General features: G+C 40.8%; 1 protein-coding gene across 2 annotated transcripts in view; it reads left to right on the forward strand.

Annotated features, from left to right (window-relative positions):
• Positions 1 to 19,982, forward strand: part of EGF (epidermal growth factor) — a 62,743-nt gene that overhangs the window by 30,759 nt on the left and 12,002 nt on the right. The window contains exons 11-21 of one of the 2 annotated variants that reach the window (XM_076336897.1): positions 63 to 199; positions 2,137 to 2,285; positions 3,903 to 4,007; positions 5,709 to 5,932; positions 9,478 to 9,645; positions 10,394 to 10,543; positions 10,977 to 11,126; positions 11,775 to 11,891; positions 12,941 to 13,066; positions 15,444 to 15,563; positions 17,546 to 17,696. In XM_076336897.1, coding sequence (XP_076193012.1) covers positions 63 to 199; positions 2,137 to 2,285; positions 3,903 to 4,007; positions 5,709 to 5,932; positions 9,478 to 9,645; positions 10,394 to 10,543; positions 10,977 to 11,126; positions 11,775 to 11,891; positions 12,941 to 13,066; positions 15,444 to 15,563; positions 17,546 to 17,696 — 1,597 coding nt within the window. The remainder of the gene's footprint in view (positions 1 to 62; positions 200 to 2,136; positions 2,286 to 3,902; positions 4,008 to 5,708; positions 5,933 to 9,477; positions 9,646 to 10,393; positions 10,544 to 10,976; positions 11,127 to 11,774; positions 11,892 to 12,940; positions 13,067 to 15,443; positions 15,564 to 17,545; positions 17,697 to 19,982) is intronic. The other variant, XM_076336898.1, reaches the window with a different exon arrangement.

Below are 19,982 nucleotides of genomic sequence, written 5' to 3' on the forward strand. Positions count from 1 at the left end.
TGCAGGCTAGAGATCACTTTGAACCTAGTGGAATTAACATATGTGCAAATTTTCATTAACAGGTCCTAAGCCATTTTTGTTATTTGCAAATGGCCAAGATATCCGCCAGATCAGTTTTGATGGCACAGATTATGCAAGTTTACTTGACTGGCAGATGGGAATAGTCTTAGCACTGGACTTTGACCCAGGGGAAAATAAGGTAAGGCATTAAAAATGAGAGGATTTTGAAGTGGTGCAAGGACAAATGGATTGGGCTTTCATGTGCCTTAACCTTTCTGCTGTCAGTGATCGAGATTACATGTTGTGCTGCTCGTTGTTTTGCTGCCTGTCCAGGAGCACAACTGGTACAGGATGCAAAACACTAGTCGAAGAGTTTCATCCTTTACTTACCAACTGAATGTGCTTTTTACATAGACATGGATAATTCACAGAGAATTTGGATTTCTAAATTCACTTCAGGCATGATTTAAATTTCAAAGAACTTTTGCGTGATTGATAGTTTTCTCCCTTAAGATTTCAGTACTGTTTTCTGGAAATATATTGTGGGGTTTTTTTCACTGGGTAGCTGTAAAAGCAACAGTATCTTTTTTTCTGCACAGCTACATCCCACAATCCCTACTAAATGTAGGAGTAATCTTAACAAGAATTACTTCCAATGTCCTGACATTATTGAACAAAACTGCCGAACACTCACTGGGTTTATTGCTCTTACGAAATGAATTCCTCGTATTACCAGATATTGCTGTTGGAAATGGGAGTCTTCTCCGCATAAAGAGCTGTTTGTCTGTATGGCCACATCCCAGTGCCCTACTCCTTGCCTGCAGAGTTGGGAAAGAATAGGAGTTCAGCTGTGCTCTGCTAAACCTTCTGTGGCAGATAGTTATTTTTTCCCATGGTGAGACTTATTTACACTGTAAAAAGTGTTACAAAAAGATACTGGATGGTACAGTGAGAGCTGATGAGGAGCTCAGTTAAGTTGCTGGAAACATCTCAAGGCCTGGATGGACACAGCTAAACAAATGCGAATGTTACCAGATCTGCGTTACAGGAGGATCGTTTCAGGCGCTGCTGGAGCATCGCCACTTGCTCCTGAAATAGGGCCCTGCTGGGGAACTAGCAGTTGTTCTGTGCTGTGCCAAATGTAAATCAGCGGCCCCGGTGACACTGGGTGTGCACTCTTGTTCCGCTTCTGTAGGGAGCTCTGTGCGACGGTGGGGTTGGCAGTGTGGAGGTGAGGTGCTGTGCAGGGGCCAGCCAGGCTGCAGCAGTCTGGTCCTGGTGGCGCAGAACTGAGGTGCGAGGAAAATTAGCTCAGCATCACTCTGTGCTCCCATGGTAATTGTATTAGCTGCTTTAATGCTAGAGGCCTTCCTCCTGCTTTGTTTGGCCTCATGGTTAGCATCAAAACGAAGTTATTTGTTTTGTTGCCACCTTTTGCAAAGAAAGCCTCAGCATTGCTTTGTATATAGTTCTGCCATAGAGTGTTTGGCTCCCTCTGGATATCAAATACAAGACAATTTTTTTTCCTCATCATTGGAAAACACAGACCTAGTTTCCCCACCAGCAGAGAACTTTTATTTTGACCCAAAACTGAGAAGCCTCTTCTGGAAATGTTAGAGTCTTTCAGTGTAGACACCTGGTAAAAAATTAAGATACATGCAGGTTGAAAGAGGAAAAAAATAGAAGCAAATTAGATAACTCCTTTTCCCTTCCCAGCTCCTTGACACACATACACTACTACTCTCTTCTCCCCACTCCCCCTTTTTTAAAAAGAGCAGCCAGTGAAATGATAACATGCTTCTTTTTGCCTGCTCCTACTTTTGCTTCCTCAGCTGTGCTTCGTGTGAGGTAGCTGCTCGCTGAAACAAAACCACAGGATATTCAGAGGGCTGTATATAGGGCAACCAGGATTTACAGCTAAGCACAAGCTGCCTGTAGAAGTCATCCTGGTTGAAGGATAAGTGCCTTTTTATTTGATCAGGGATCACAGGTTACCTGTGCAGCTTTTTGTGAATAAGCAGTTCAGGGAACTTTCAAGATGATGAAGTTATTTTACAAGTGGAGCTATTAGACAAGGGAAATTGAGCAGAAAGTGAGATGGGGACTAATAACACCTCATCTGTTATTTCTTCACAGATTTACTTTGCCCATACCGCCTTGAAATGGATAGAACGAGCTAATCTGGATGGCTCAAATCGTGAAAAAGTTATTCGTGATGCTATAGATATACCCGAAGGCCTTGCTGTGGACTGGATTAACCGTAAATTGTATTGGACAGACAGAGGGTACGTGCTCCACAGTGCATTTATGTTGAAGCATGCCATAAAATATTTGGAATAAATGGCTGGTGATACAGAAATAGCTGAGATATCACTCTAAATTCAGTAATGCTTCACATTCTGGTTGGGTAGCTGTAATCTCAAGTATACACAGTTGGAAAGTTCTTTAAAACTGAAATACTGGAAGATCACTTTGAGTCTGCTATTGTATTTTTATCTTTGTCTTTCCAAGAAGCAAGGGTTTGGACACAGTTGCAAGGAATCTAAAGCATGTACTGCATGTATACATATCTGTTTTGCACATGCACGTGTGAATATATATATGTATACACTCATATTTATATACATACACTGCATGTGTGTATATATAGGTGTATCTTTATATCTTTATATATATATAAAAATAGTAAGTATTACTGCACCGAGTACATCTTGGACAGAAGTCAGCATTGTTGACAGCTAGAATCATGCCCCTTTAAGCTAATGGAGAGTCTTTGTCAATTATCTCTGATAAAAGGCGAATGGCCACTGGCAAACAATATGACTACACATTCCAGCTAATACCTAACCTTACATGCAGAGAGAAACAAAATTGACCTTTGGTGGAAAGGCAGCGTCAGATCAGAACACATAATGAAGACTCCTTGAAGAGCGGTCATGATGTTTCAGTATGACCCATATTTTATTAGTCAATAAAAAATGGTTTTGAATGTACAGATCACCCTCCTTCTCCCTTTTTAAATATGTTGCTAGTCCACTTCCTTGCTATTAGGTACAATCTTGTCTACACGATTGTGCTCCTGTATAAATACGCCAGTGTTTCTTGTGAAATGGGAAATTGTGGTGCTCGTCTCCGTAAGACAAGAGTCAAGGGTTAAGCTGTGAATGTGTATCTGCCACTTCCTTCTCACTCACTGCATTTCCCTGTTCATATTCCATATTTGCACGAATATATTTCTCCTTCCATCTTTGTGTGGCCTTTCTTTGCAGGTTCAGGTAGGCGTGGAAGGCTGTAGGTTTTCTTTCAGGTAGAGGCTGAAGGTGAAGTTTGTAGCAATAAGTACAGTTTTCTGGAAAAAAATGGGACTGGGGGACTGGCAACTTAGAGTCTATACTTGACTCTGCCATAGACTTTAGGAGTGATCATAAGGACCTTAGCTTCATTCTTTCCTGTAAAATAGATATAATATGTAAATTGTTTGGTGATTTCTGGATGAAAAATGCTATGTAAAAGTACTATTTAAAAAAATTCTTTATGCATTCGATAATGTCATTCAGTTAGCAGCTTGTTTTCCTCCTGACTCCCTTTAAAGCTGACATTCATCTATTAGTGATCATACTTCCGTCTCATTATTTGCCCAGAAAAGGAGAACTTCATGTCTCCTGCAGAGCAGCAGGTATTTTATCATCATGACCTGGACCAGATAATGAGGCTGTAACATGAATTACTTGTTGATAAAACAACTAGACATCCCACATCAGCAGGATTATTTCCTGTCATTGTAAAGTTATTTATTACAGTTTTGTGCTAAACTAAAGGAATGCAAAAACTTAGTATGTTCTGCCTGAGAAGGTAATTAAAAAGATAGCAGGGAGGACCTAACAGTGCCGTGTGTGTTGCAGGAAGGCATGCATCGAAAGGAGCAATCTGAATGGAATGCAAAGAAAAATGATCATCTGGGAGGATGTCTCCCAGCCCCGGGGGATTGCCATTCACCCATTTGCTAAGTAAGGAGTGATAAACCAGGTTAATTGTGTAATACTTGGGGAGGCTTTTTAAAAATGAGCATGCCAGTCTTGCCTTTTTGGCAGTCAAAAAGTGCATTAGTCTCATGTTAGGATAGTCATTGCCTTGCAGAGTTGTGTGAACTGCAATATTTTCTTGCTGGGTTTCTTTTGTGAGTTGGGGCATGTTCATTTCTCACATAGCTTTAAAAAAACACCAGAAGCATTAAATATATTGTAAGCAGTTTAAGCTAAAGAAAAGCACAAGTGACTGAAGTCACCCTGACAGTTTGTAAGCACCACACTACAAACTTTGATGGTTCTATATCTATTAGTGTGAAAAAGGTAGTCACTTTTAACCAATGGTGCTTACAAAGGATTTTTTTGGCCATGTTTCAGTTTCTGAGGAAACTTCTACTATTGTGGAGATGTGTTGATTTAAATGCACCTTATATCTTCTTGTCTAGTGCTGAGATGATCAAAGGCATTTTGAATGTTTAAACTATTGATGAAATTCTGGCCATTTCAATCAATGGCAAAGCCCCATGGATTTCAGTCAATATGCTTGTAGTAGGATGGTTTTAAATCTGTTGATTTTTTTTTATGCTCATATCCTGCTGTAACTAAGCTCTGATGAATGAAGCAGAGTTGGGGAGGGTGTTTTATTAGCTTCACTCTGTACATAAAAGACCTGAAAGAATCTTTCAGTAGAGGTTGAACATGATAGAGACATTTTGCGGGAAAACTTTTAAGAACAGGTAGGTTCAGGGAGATGTTTATTAGAATTATTGGTAGAGGCAAGGGCTACAAGGGGAAAGGGAGGAGGAAACATCACTAAACCCTTCCTTATTAGAAAGTTAATGGTGAAAGGAGGAACAGACATTATAGTAATGTCCATAATGGTAAAGTCAGTATTAAAGAGAGATCTGAGACATAATTAAGAGTATTGAGAATACTGATCCCTGCATTGGCTACAGCAAAACTGCTCATCTAAATAAAGCTAAGTGAATCTGTGAGTTATCTCAGTAAAGCTGGCAAAGGCAGCTGATGCCTGGGAAGACTGGAGTCCAAACTTCAGAATTAATTTGTGGGTTTTGCTGTCTCCATTTTAAGTGGCCATCTTGCACTGTCTGTTCTTTGAAAAACAGTAAGCACTCAGTGAGTAACACTCAGGACTCTAGAGAGAGACCCTGGGAATCATGATTTTATTAGAAGAAGAAAAGAGGCTGGGCCTGATACCGGTTTATTTTTTAAAAACCTGAGGACTCTTGCTTGATTTCCATGGGTGGTGGGTAATTTTGGTTCCATTTGTGCATTGTTACACCCTTGTTTAGACAAGGGGCTGGCTAACGCACCATCTTCTGTTGTCTGGGTTTGCTAAACTGCTATCACCAGTCATGTGGAAAACGCAAAAAGCAGATATGAAAAGTTGGCGGTTAGCATAGGCGGGAGGAGTTGTTTTTCAAAGGTTTTGTGCCAATGAACAGGGTGGGGATTCTGCATAAGTCCCGGTGTAATCACCTGGAGTCTTATGGCAAGTGTGAAAAGATCAGCAGTCAATATATTTGCTTGAAGTGTGCACTTTTTCTCATGTGCCTCAGGCCTGTATTGCTCTGATCTGGTCTTTCTGCTTTGAAAGAACTCCATGGAGAGGAGGACAAACATTTACTTACTGACTTCCTGTATGCATTTTGTTTTCTAAAGGAGATTATTCTGGACTGACATGGGGGTCAGTCCCCGGATTGACAGCTCTTCATTAGAAGGCATCGATCGCCAGGTTATAGCCAGCAGTGGTCTGGTGTGGCCCAGTGGAATAACTCTCGACTACTTAGCCGACAAGATGTACTGGTGTGATGCTAAGCAGTCGGTGATTGAGAGCGCAAACCTGGACGGTTCTGGTCGTCGAATTCTTGCACAGAATGATGTAGGTGAGGCTTTGGGGTTGATAATTACCTACTGCTGCTTGTCAATGTGCATGTGTATCTGCATATGTGCACGTGAATTACCAGCCAGTGGCTGTGCTGTATATCCCATGCAACTCTGTGTTGAGGTTAATGGCATCACTTAGTTCTTCATTCTGTTACCCAGTTGACTTTTATTTATTCATTTTAGCAAAAGAACTCCTTTCTAACACTCTGCTTTTGCTAATCAGCCACTTTGCATTGTACAGAGAACTTCTCTGCCTTCACAGAAAAATGAAAAGAAGGAAAAAGTTAAAAATGTGATTTGCTTGTTCCATGCATGCCTCCTTAGTGTAATTCAGGTTTTGCTGTGTTTATTACACCAGTGAGTTTATTGACATAAGCTGGAAAAGAATTAGTATCTTGGCCGTTAAGGTCCTTGAGCAAAGAACCTGCATCTGCAGTGTTGAACACTGGGACAATTCTAAATACACGATAGACACTGAATGGAAAAATGATTTATGTAATATGCTGGTAGTTGTTATGGCTGAGATTTCTGTTGTTTGACATGTAACTGTGTTGTTCTGGAGCAAGAGAACAGAAGTATTAGCAATGAGGAACTGATGTTGTACCACATCTAAAGTAAAACGTGTTGAAGAATCTTGTACATGGCAAATTAGTTTCTGGAGAGGACAGTTCCCTTTGTGCATGATATCTCTCTGGGGACCATTTTGTAGGTGTGCATACAAAACATGGGCAGAATAAGGACTTTTGGCTCAATACCACAACTGCCATGGGTAAAGACTTTATGGTTACTCTGTTAAGCAGCTGCTGTTCTAGTCTGTGTTCTGGGAAGGCTTTTGTTCATCTCCTAAGCCAGATGCCCTCCCACTTGTTTGAAGGTGAGCAGAGTGAGGTCTTGGAGGGAGCAGTGTTCTCCAGTTCATAAGACACCAAGAGCCCTGAGCAGAGTGACTTCCTAGCATTCCTCTCTTTTCCCCTGTTGTGCATATTCTGCTGTATGTTCCACCTCGCAACTGATCTGCAAAGGGGCACCTTGAAGCCTGTTGAAAGTTTCATTTTGTTTCTAGACGAGGAATAAGACAGTGTCTTATGGGGAGAAAAGAGAGAAGGAGAGCTAGGAGCACTGGAGAAACACAGGGTATGGGAAAGGAGGTAGGCTTGGAGCAGTGATATGGCTGTTTGGAGATGGGAGAAAAGGACATCAGCACCTGTATGGAAAGAAGAGAAAGAGATGAGGTGCAGACCTGTAGGGGTATGAATTTAGAGAGGCAGAGAGACTTGATATCCTGATGTTTTGCTAATGTTGTTAGTGAGACCAGAATTCAGCTTCTGTTCTTGGACAGCTGTACACTGGAGGATGGGAAGGTGGCACCTCTTCATAGGCGTTCTGCTGTAACATGAATTTTTATTACAGCAGCTCCCTCTAGTGCCCCTGTACTAAGAATTCATTCAGTATAGCTGCATGCAAAATAGTTAAAATTTTTCTGCTTTTCTGCTAACACCGTTTTCAGCTGTAAGTAAAAGAGCCTGTAGCACCCGCCCAAGGCAGTGAACAACACAACCATTCCTTTTGTTTATGCAATGGGTTGGGTTTGCACTGTTGTGGAAAGAGTTCATGTGATTATTCATTTTCCTGTTCCTGCTATCTCCATTGATGACACTGCACTTCTATTTTTAATCCTTAATGTATTTATAAGTTAAGAGGTTAAGGAATTGCTGGTCAAAGCAGGCTGTTGTGTGTTGATAGTGCAAGGTATAGAGCCTAAAATTGTAAGTGTTTGGATGGGACCAGTATCTAGATCTTGGGCTAGTTGCTCAAGTTTCATGGAAAGAAAAACTAAGAACCACGCCCAGCGATTAAGCATGGTTCAGTGGAGGTGGTGAAGTGCTAACACAATAACAATATGCTCTTCAACTTAACACTTAAGAACACTTAAACAGTGTCTTAGAATTTTTCTTATGTAGGAGTGGTTTTTTTCAGTTTATTTGTGATGTGTATTTAAGATATACCAACACATACTCCTTCCCCAAGGTTCTAATTTATCTGTTATTTTGTTTGCTTGTTTGCTTGGCTTTGATTTTTTTTTTTAATTATATTTTATTTTTTAAACTAATGCCTTTTGGGGTCCCAATTTCATTACTGAAATTAAACATCACCTAGTTGAGATCTATATAAAAAAAAAAACCCAACACAGATCATAAAATCACATGCCTACAAAACATACCTTTCAGAGGGGCTCAGACTGCAGTGGTACAAAGTGAGGTGCATATTCAGACTGTGAGTAAGGACCAGGGCAAAGCAAACCTGCTTCAGCCAGGAAGCACCTACTCTGAAACCAGGTGGACATCCATGGAAGAACAGTATGTGTTCTCACCTTCTATTGCAAAAAGCTTGCCCAAAGGCTATCTTGAAAGCAGGAGATTTCTAAATGTATAGAAAGAATGCATAGTCCCATATGGACCAATAACAATTTTCTATCATGACAAAGATATTAAAAAGAGTTAGAATCATTTTGCAAAGATCTTTCTATCTATAAGTATGCCTGCCCTTATATATGAAAGTGTCCTTTGGATTCTGAATTGCTGAGCTTCTCTCTGGAAGTCCAACTAGGGATCTGAGTTTTCCTAGTGCAGATAATGCTGTGCTACCAAGGAAAAACTGCTGTACTCTGAACTTGGGGTGGGATTTCTCTCACCTACTGTCAGTCATGTAAGTGTTAGGTGCCTGGTCTAAGCTGGTGTCTAGGTTCCTGTTGTAATCAGTGAAAAGAGACGAAGCTACCTGGATGATCTATTGCATCCTGTGGTTTGTGTTAGCTGTTACTGTTAGTTAGCTGGCTCCCAGACAGTGACTAACTAATCACAGCCTACTGCTGCTAGTTGGCTGAAGTGAGGAAAATTAATTCCCCTCTTGAATTTTGCACTGTGATGAATTGGCTAGTGAACGTCTGTGCATGTTTTTGTGTACGTGTGGACCAGTGTATTGCACTTGTATGTACTTTTGGCAGCTGCAGAGAGCACACACTGGCTACCATGAGTCAGTGGCTACAGTGTCTGTAGCTCCCAGGCTGCCCCATGCCAGTACACTTATGCAGGACGACACATGCCATGAGCTCCTCTCCTCCCTGTTATGTGAAGACGGCAAAAGGAGCTGTGTACCTCAGCAGCTCTGTGCTGGGCCACTTACTGGCAGAGGAGGGAGGCACTCCACTTCTGAAAGGCTGGTCCCAATGCTGATTCAAGAAATGATGATGTCTGAGGTAGAAGCATCTTGTGAACTTGATCTGGTTGGAGGTCACCGGCAGTATAGAGACTGTACTGAGTCAGGCAAGTGTCATAGCTTCCTCTGCTAAGAGCATAAGTAACATGTGCCCACGGTCCATCATTCATGGACACTTATCCCTCCCCATGAGACATCAAAGTGGAGAAGTGGCTATGGCTATGCCACTGTGTTAGAAGTAGACCTGTATGCAGATACTGCTTTTGTTTATGTGGTTTCTTGTGTATGTTCTACAGACGTGGAAATGAGAAATCTAATTTCTTTGTAGGCCACCCTTTTGATGTAGCGGTGTTTGAGGATCACCTTTGGTTTTCTGACTGGGCTAGGCCATCACTAATGAGGGCGGACAAGAAGACCGGCCAAAACAGGGTACGTCTTCGAGGCAGCATGCTGAGACCCTCATCAATGGTTGTAGTTCATCCTTTGGCGAAACCAGGTATACTGCAAAAATTAAGCAGTCATTCCCTTCCAGCGTCCTCTTGTTCACTAATATCAGTAGAATAGATGTCCTTGGGGAGAGGATTGTCTTCTCAGAAATAGGCTCTTTAAAAGGCTTTGCATAGTCAGACTGGCATTTATTGAAAGCATCATCTGGGCATGTGTCCCAGGAATGCTAACAGATTTTGTATATTTATGATCATGCCCAAGAATAGATGCTGATCAATTGCCACAAGGCTACCATGGTCTTCTAATTCCTATATATCCTAGTTTATTAGCACCCCTCATGCAAACAAAAAATAACAAATGACATGGAGAAAGATTTTGTAAGATTTATCAGTTTTGGATCAAATAATTTGATTTTCTGTTGGGAACAATCTCCCTGTAAGCAGAAAAAAGTAATTCAATAGACCAGGACTGAAGGAAAGTAATCATAGGTTCCCTATGCCCTTGCAATGTTCTTTCAGGGAATGTTAGGACTCTAAATATTAAAGGAGAAATAACAAAGGAAATTAAAAAAGCCTGATACGTTTATTAGATAGAGAGTGTGCAAATATGCTTTCCTGCCAGAGGCTAGGTGATAATATCTATGCTTTGCTATATGCATCTCTTTTTAATTAAAAAAAAAAGGATGTTCTAGTTTTTGTCAGTCCTTATTCTTTTTCCAACTGCTTCAACTTTGCACAGCTAAAAGGAGATGTTGACTGAAGAAGCAGCTTGTTAAGTTGCCTGTTTTTCTGCATTAGGGGCAAATCCTTGCCTTTACGAGAATGGAGGCTGTGATCAGATCTGTGAAAACAATTTTGGAGTCGCCCATTGCATGTGCCATCCAGGATTTGGGAAAACTCAAGATGGAAAAACCTGTCGTGCTCTGGATGCTTCCAACACAACAGCAGGTACAATTCTCCAGTTCCAAAACCCTTGAGGATCCTGACAGATAGCACTGGAAATTATTCACCTTGCTCTACATAATGAATGATGGTTTCTCTGATGAATGAAAACACTGGGGTGTTGTCCTGGGGCAATAACATGTTGTCTGACCATTGCAATTTTTCGCTTGGCTTATTAGCAGTAAGGGAGAGGTGTGCAGTGCTGACAAGTATTGTGAGCAATGAGTTACATTCCTTGTCTTTTGTATTTGAGAAAAACCACCAGTCAGTGGTTTTAGGAATAATTTGAGGCCAGAAACAGGCTAGTCTGGGAGGATACTGATGTTTACTTCAAAAGGAAACCACCATGATTATTGGAAAGTAGACAAGTGATAGAAAATCAGAAAGTTAGTCCAGTAGATTTAAATAGTCTGTGTCGCTTTTTTCTTGTCTTTTTCAGGAAGTGTCTCTGTGCACAAGGAGGTAGTGCTGATGCCAACACCAGAGACCTTGCTCCGGAGCACACAAAACAGTGGGATATTCAAGAATATGGACAGTGGGGAAAAGCAGAAAATCAGCATTTTGTTGATGGCTGAAATCATGGTATCAGGTAGAGTCCGATGATTGTCTTCCTTCTATTTACTGTGAGGCTCTGAACAGGTTTATAGAACAGAAAGAAATCATAGGCCTTAAAGGAAGAAAGGCTCAATGTCAAGACTGGTGACATTCATGCTCTTACCCTCTTACAAGAAGTTGAGTCTATGCAATTATGCCAGGTAGGACTGCTTTTTTGTTTGTTTGTCTCCATGTTCCTTCACTATGTCAACAAAACTTGATAATATTATCCAGGTCTAGAGAACAAACATTTCTAGTTTGGAACACTTGTGAAAGTCTCTCCCTTAGATTTTATAAGTATATTAAGTTCCTCTTACCAAAATTGCAGTAAAACCATTGAATTCTACATACATTCAATGACACTAGATCATTAAATTGTACAATAGGTTTTGCATACAATATTCAGAAATCCTGATACTAAATGGCACTTCAACTCCACCTAGACAAAGACAACAGCCCTAACGATTGTATTGGCTTGTCATCATTAATCCTGGAGAGCTATGTTTCAAACTTTGACTGTATTTTCAGGTTTTCTTGGTAATTTTTTGGTTGGTTGGTTGGTTGGTGGTTTTTTTTATACACAGTACCTCCTTTGATCTGTCCAAATGCATCTAGTGGATTTTTGGTTTTGTTTATGCTATAGATCAAGATGACTGCACTGCACTAGAATGTGATGTCAATGCACAGTGTGTTTTGCTGGAAGATGGTGCTATGTGCCAGTGTTTGAAAGGATTTACCAGGAAGGGGAAATCATGCTATGGTAATAAAAGACATTAATACAACCTGATGGAAAACTGTAGACTGGGGGAGAGTAAGAAAATCTGTCTTTTCTCACATTGGCAGCTCTGCTGCGTGAGCCATCACAGAAAGGTCAATGGTATTGCATGTTTTGAAAGGGATGATGAGCAGAGAGTGTGAGAGATGAACTGGCTAATTATCACATGCCTTATTTTCCCCTGAGTCATGAGTGTTAATCCTATTAATATCAACAAGCAATAACGGGGATAATAGCAATAAAAGCATAATATATTTATTTGTAAAAATTGCAGAATTATAAAAGCTCAGTCTGTAAACATGATAGTTTATGTATAATTTAGATCTAAGTATTAAGGAATCTCTTAAAAATCAGTATTCCTGGTGTAATGTTTATATAAAAGTGCTGCTCATGTTTCTTTCTAGCACTAGAAAGAGACTCAAACAATCAGACAACACGTTGCTCAGAGTGATCTTTAAGTTTTTGGACTTGCATACAACATAAATGGAAGCACTTTGTTCTCTCATAAAGGCCAAGACAGGAAGGCATTAGAAATGGAACAATTTAACATTTGGTGGCTAAGCATGAAGACTCACATATTCCTTTCCATATATTGATATGGAAAGGAAAAAAAAATTGGAAGGTGAAATGGGTGTAAATTTTTTTTCATTGTGGTACCTTTGTTTTTTTTAAGCTTATGTGTTCTTTCTCAAAACAAAGTTTCTCTCTGAGTAGGGTTTAAGAATATAAGGCTAGTTTTGAATAGGATCATTCCCTCCAAACAGGATGTTTTTTGGAAGTAAGTGGTATTTGTGGAACCTCTAGGTCTCCAGCTGAAAGTAGCTGGTTGACTGTCTTAGGCTCTTTAGAACATCCCCATCAAATTTCATACCAAGAAAAGACCACAAAGCCCTTCTCTTCCCATTTGCTTCAGATGCACAAATGGCAAGTGACAGCATAGTCTGGGGGAGATTCATGATGTAGACATTTCTTTTTATCGATTTACCTGATGGTTTCATGACCCATGTGTCCCGTCTCCTTGTTTTGTCTCACAGATGTTGATGAGTGTGCTGTAAATATGGACCGTTGTAATCGAAACGTGTCGGGCTGTATCAATACGGAAGGGGGCTACGTCTGTAAATGCCTGGAGGGCTACACTGGAGACGGAGTCCATTGCTACGGTACGGGCATGTGCGAGGGCTATGCTGTGTCTGGAAGGCTGGGGCAGGATGAATGAGCAAGAGACATGTCTTAGGATTTGGGCTAGCCTTGCATCAAGCTGTGATGCTGTCAAATGAGCTGTTTGGTTCTTTTTTTAAAAATCTGGTAGGGGCATGGGTCCTGACAGTGGCTCCCCCAGACAGTTGACATTTATCATTTCTTCCTTTTTGATTCTTTCCTTCCTGTTTGAAGTGTGGCATCCTCAGCAACTGATCAATATGCAAAGCCTGTAGTTGTCAGTGGATACCTCCTCTCAGTGTTTGCACTCTTTTTAGTAGCTACAGCAGGAGAGAGAGGAAGAGTGAAGGGGAGGAGGGAAGTGGAGGTGAAGCAGTAGAGCTTTATTGGAAATCGTTGCCATGAATATAAACGAAAGCATGTATTGAGTGTGTCATAATACTCATCAAATAATTCCAGGTCTGTTTAATAGGCATGAGGTTCAAGGTGTTGACACTGACAACTTGAGTACATTTAGAGTCTTGTTAATAATCAGACCCACTGATTTTCCCATCCAGCTCTAATGCCAGGTCTTTAGTTCATTCCCTACATTTCTAAATTTTTTAATCCATTTTAGCAGTAAATATGAAGGAACAGGAAGCTTTTTCCCCCCAGTATTTGACTAGCACACAGTTTGTTCAGAGCTTTATGAGAGTCTTGGCTTCTCTTTTGTCCTTTTCTTTTTCCTTTCTCCTTTATAGCCTAATTCAAAGCCCATTAAATTTGACCCAATTCTTAGATAGTCTTTACTGGACTTTGGTTCTTCGATACAGATAAGGATGACTGAAAAATTAAGAACAATATCATTATTATGGGCAAGGTGTGGAAAATATCAGAGGCAGGAGGTTCGAGAAGGCATTCTGCCTACAGTGGTCAGAGATCCAGAGCTCATGTCTTTGAAGATGTTTGAAAGTGCAGACAGAAGTGACAAGCTCCTCTTGCTGTCCCAGCACCACCTACAAGGCATGGGGTCTCACTGTCTGTGGTATAGCTGCTCAGCTAGAATGATTGTGGTACCTACCACTATTATTGAAAAACAGTCCATTATCCTCCTGAAGTCTTTAAGTCCAGAAGATGGTGAGACATGTTTTCACAGCATTTTATAAATGATGCAACGTTGTTATGATGTAAACAGAATTGAAACTAATTTTGTGTTTGATGACTTGAAATGTACTACAAAAACCAGAAACTGGTAAGTAAGTGATTTTGTACTTCAGTTTTAGACGCCTGCATGCGTGCACTGTATCCAGAAATGTGTAAGCACGTCCAGAGATGGTACAAGATGAGTTCATGTTGTGTTGTTGAAATCACATTTTTTGGAATATGCTGCAACAGTTTTGTTCCTGTATTTTTGCTTTTAAAAGTGCTCTGAATTTTCTATAGTCTTTTGGGCCAGATCCTGTTAATTTTACTGTAGAAAAAGTCCCAGTGGTTCAAGAAATAATTTCCCACAAATTGGGATGGTAGATCTGTGATTTTGTTTCCCCAGAGTAGATCTGGCACGTGTATTCCGCTGACAGTTCATAAAATGAATCAGAGGCTCCCAGACTCTGGTATGTGAACCCTTTCAAAGTTCCCGCCTTTGAGGGGGTGCTTAGGCACTTAGCACCATGCAGGTGCCAGCCCAGGGGGTGAGTGCCAGACTGGCAGGAGCTGCCGCTATGGGCTGTGCTAGAGAAGGTGTGGAGGCAGGGTGAGGGCGTGCAGCAGGATGTGGGTGAGAGGTATATATGAGCCTAGCACAGCTCTCAGACTGGAAACTCTTGTTGTAATCGGGGAGCCTCTTCATAGTAATTCAGAGACTCACTTCATTTAAGTGTGTACACAAACTGGATAAACCTGCAGGTTTCTAGACCCTTTCCTTCTGTCTAAACTTTTTGTCTAGGCTGGACCAGGTGGGTGGTACAGGGGCGGGCAACCCCACTCCCAAACCCTTCTGATGTCTCAATGCAAGAATGCCAGCTGACAGTACTTCAGTACTCATCCAGGGTGCAAGCTATGACTAGCAATGCCAGGAGAATATATCCAGTACAAATAAGTCTTCTCTTCAACTCTACTGTACTCGTTAGGTTTCATGGGGAAGCCTTTCCTTCCTTCTCCCTGTGGAGAGCTTCTGCAGCAGCATAGCACACTCTGAGAGGCTGGGGAGGCTGTGATTACTTGGCATAGAAAGTATGCTGGTTGCTTTTCCGTTACGTTTTCCGTGAAGGCATATTTGCAGAGGGAAGGTCTTTGATGCTTTTCCCCACTGCCAGGAGACTGCAATGCTGCAACTGCTGCCCTTCTAACCGATGCTCTGAGGCATTTCGTTCTTCTAACTGCAGACTGTTTGGGTGACAGATATTGATGAGTGCAAGACGGGGTCCCACAGCTGTGGAGAGAACATAACCTGCACAAATACAGAAGGAAACTTCACTTGCTCGTGTGCTGATGGTGCTTCTGGAACTGGCATAGGTTGCAGTGAGTAAATGGAGTGAGAAATTAAAATGAAGTGGCCCTTAACTAAGAACTGTGCTCTTGGATAAATTGTTAGACTTGGAAATTAAGGAAACCCTGTACAGTGACATACTGGGCAGCTTGTGGATCCATTTAGCATTGCTTTAGGAGGCTGTTCTGAGGTGGGCTAAGGAAACCAGATCCAAGTTTAGTTTGGAAATATCTACATTAAGGTTCAATGCTAATTTTTACTGTCTAAATGTAATGACACATCTATCTATTGGCCTTTAGAATCAACAGCAGAAGTAAATGGTCCTTGGAGGTAACATTTTTGGAGGTGATTTCAGTCTGTGTCATTTTTCAAACTCTCTGTGCCTTCTTTCCCTCTGCACAAGGCTAGCACAAGAACTGCACATAATTTAAGTCCCATTTAATTCTTCAGAATAAGCTAGCCTTTCAGATCCAGTGGCTAATTTTTCAAAAGGGCTCTGAAACTCTTTAGAAAATCTGGTTACCTATTTAATGAAGGGAGCTGCTGAAGGTTCAGCAGTAGTGACTATCCGATCCTCATTTCAGTGCCTCAATGTGACAGCAGCATTCTCTGAAAATGTGGAGCTAAGTGACTTACTGTCTTACTCGGTGTCAGCCCTCTTCATCGGGGTGAATTTTACTCCAGATCAAGTGACTGTCTGATGATGGAGGAACACTGCGTGATTGTCACAGATCTGTTTCTGCAGAAAACCAGAAGGAAATTAGGGTCTCTTTAAGTACAACACCTATCAGTATCCCCACCCCCTTTTCAGTTACTCAAGCTTTCAGTAGTTTCAGGTGTCACTCAGGAAATGATGATTTTAAATGATGCATGACTTGGAAGTAATGCCATCTAGGTCCCTCAGCTGTAAATCTGATCCCATGTCTTCATGTGTGTTAACACGCTGTTTTAGTTCTTTGCCTAATAAGCTCTTTCAGCAAGTTGAAATTTTCTTTGCAGAATGCAGTCACACCTGGGGTTCACTAAAATCACTCATCCCTTTCCATTCAGGCTCTTTGTTATTCCAGTTCTCCTGCAAATGAAATTTTAAAAACCAAATGTCATTGAAGGTCATGTTGCAATAAAACCGGTGTGAGTCATAAAACTGATCCCATAAATATATGAGAGCGATTAGGTGCATTTGTGCTAAGCCATACTGTTAGAAATTCTTTGCCATGTAGATGTTTGGTTCTGACCTATAGATTTGCTGTAGCATCAAAGTAGGCAAGAAAGCACTCCTTTTCTGGAAGGGCATGTCTGCGCTGTAGGTCATGCTGTGCAGAGATAGTAGAGCTACCTTTAAAACGAGCTAGTTGGATATCTATGTAGGTGACAGTGTGTGCGATTCAGAGCAGGCTAGAGAACCCTTTGAAGAATTGGGTCAATAAGGTTCCCTGCTTCCCCAGTGATGCTGTTATCTGTACCTGAGCCCGCTTGAAACAATAAAAATGTGATCTGCAGTCACACACAGATGCAATCAACTGGATGGTGGCAGAGTAGAAATAATCTGCATGAGAATGACAAGTTGCATGTGAAAACTCAGTCTGAGATCCAAGTGCATGAAATACAGTCACCCTTCACCTGTACATCTGACTCTGGTACTTTATGCATGGTAGAGATTTACCATACCCTAAAGCTGCATAAGTTGCAAAAATCATTTAAGCGTAAGTAACTAGACAGCCAGTGCAGTTTTTCTTCAGAGCTGTACCCACACATCTAAATAGACAGAACGCAGCCAACCTCTGTGGGTCTTTCATTACAAATCTAGAATCAAGCATATTTAGTATTTTGATCTAAAGTTCCGTGTGCCTAAATTTGATAAGCAACATAAGCAAATAGGTAAAACACAAGTAATTGGTCAAAATTAGAGATTTTTACCTACTTTCCTATCTTGAAGTTCTGGAACGCTTTCATAAGATCACATTGCCAATGCGGCCAAAAGTTTGAGATGTCCTTGTGAAATCCTGTGTTTCAGAATCTACTGTGTCCCCCACTGTTGTCAGCAATGAATACTCTACACGCCCTGTGCAAGGCGATTCTGTAGGATGCCCTCCTTCGTACGAGTCATACTGCCTCCATGGTGGAGTGTGCAATTATGTTTCTGATCTACAAGACTATGCCTGCAAGTAAGTACAGAAATTTGTACTGTCTGTGCTGAGGAATGGTATCCTTAGAGCTCAGCTGAGTGCAGACAATGAAGTGTTTGTCCATAAATTATCTGTTCATCACTCATGCTAACAATTATCATTAGACTCTACTCCTTTCTGTAAGTGATCACTGTAAGTTTCTGTAAGTGGTCACTCCATTCACACCCATTGCAATTAATAGTAGGATTGGATTTGTTCCCTAAGCACTCGATTCTTTGCTTTGGAAATGTGAGATAAGTTGTTAAATGACTTAATGCTCATGGCTTTATGAAAGAGGTGCTTGCTGTCTCTCCTGTACGTATCGTGCTGACTTGTATATCCCTGTTGGCCTTGCTGTTCATGTGTATGGGATGGAAAAGGAAACCTCTGTCTTGTCTTTTCTGATTGGGACCAGGGAGGAGAAGTCTGGTGTCAGCATCTTCCCTTACAGTTTGAAGAGTCTTGGTCCCTGGCAGAAAAGGTACAACATGATGGTCCTCTTAAAAACAGGGAGAGTAGCAATGAGACCTCAAAAATGAGACCTCCTTCCTCCTGTCGATATTTTTGTGAGCCTAATTCCCAGTTCCCCAAATGCAGTTACTGATAAAAGCAAAAACAATCTCATATTTCCAGAAGTCAGCCTTGGCCTGGTCATTGTGACAGCCTAGTCCCATGGGGTAATCATTTCTTCAAAACCGTTAGTGCTGGGGTTTAATTATGTAACTTGATTATATTTGAATCTGTGTTGTATCTTTCTTCAAAATCAAGCATAAAAGTGTTTACAGTGGGACAAATCCAATGCCTGCCTCCTCCCCTGGGGTCTCACCTGGTAAGTGAGGACCTGTGCAGGGGATGGATGCAAATCTCCCTCTGTGTCTCAGTAACTCGGGTGGCCCTGGTATAACCTTGGAGTGAGGAGAGCAAGCTTTGTGCTGACGGGTTTCTTTCTTTGACCCACCATTCCCCCAGATATGCCTTGTACTGCCCTGCAGGAACCTCTGTACCAGGCCATTCCTGCAAGCACTGTCAAATCCTAGGCTTTCTTATTTTTGAATATGAGTGGCCTCCCCTGCCTACAGACCTCTGTACCTGCAGTTATATGAAAAGAATGTATCTCATGTACGTACATAGGAATGAAGTGGATGCTTTGTGCAGTGGATTTCCTAAGCTCAGCAAAGCCCTTGGGTGAAGCCACTACTGGAGGTGGACTCATGGTCATCTCTGGTATTTGTTATGAATTTTTAGTGTAAATTTTAGAGGCATTGAAAACTATCTTTTTTCACCTCATTGAGTTTCTCCTATTGCAACTGAAGTCTACAACTGCAGAACTTTCAAATTGGATCACATCTTTTTTTCTTTTATTTGTTAGGTGTTAGTGCATAATAAGAAACCAAATGTATGTATTCTTCAGTGCTGGAAGTGGAAGCCATTTAAAAAATTAAGGAGCAACCGTGCTCAGCTGTGTTCTTGGGGGCCAGGGTTTGTGTGTGGACTTTGCTGAATTCTCACATTGCTGAATTCTCACTAGATGGCAGCATTCATTCATGTAGACTGTAATATATGAAATACCAAAACGAAGTCATGGAAAAATGTTATCTAGCAAAAAACACATACCAAATGTGATTTGTATTTTAATTAATAAAAGCTCTTACACTAGAAAGTAGATCTTCTAGCTTGTTTGGAATTTATTGTGATCTTACATTAAAAAGTTAGCATTTTTCTGCCTTCCAACATATATGCATTCTAATTTGTGACAGAATGAGAGTGCTTGTGCCTGATTTAATAATGAATATTGATATAACGTTTTCAGGACATTAGGTAAAACCTGCTGCAGGTCAAATCCTGCTTCTTTTGTTCATTTGACTAGCTCTTTTGACTTGAGTAAAACTAGACCAATAAGAATTGTGAGAAGGATTTGAGCCTACATTGCTGAGAGATTATTAAGAATTGAGTAGACTTTTCTTTTTTTGTGTTTATTATTTTCATTTTTTATGTCTTTCACCTTGGACAGTAAAACTAGGCTGAGATTCTTTTTGAATTATTTCTCACTTTCTAGTAATTTTGATTTGAGGGTTTCATGCACTGATAAGATATTTCTATGTTGGGTTTTACAGTGGTAAAAACAAACAAATAAACAAAAATTGCCTACAGAAGAACTTTGTATTAAAACTAAATTATGAAGACATTTCTAACCCAAAGGTTTTTTTAAACACTTTCATTCGTCTTTTATTTTAAAGTAAGGATTCAGATTAAAATTTGATTCCCTTAGCCAAATCACTCTGAAAA

Source organism: Aptenodytes patagonicus, chromosome 4 (genome assembly GCF_965638725.1).
Source record: "Aptenodytes patagonicus chromosome 4, bAptPat1.pri.cur, whole genome shotgun sequence".
Taxonomy (NCBI): domain Eukaryota; kingdom Metazoa; phylum Chordata; class Aves; order Sphenisciformes; family Spheniscidae; genus Aptenodytes; species Aptenodytes patagonicus.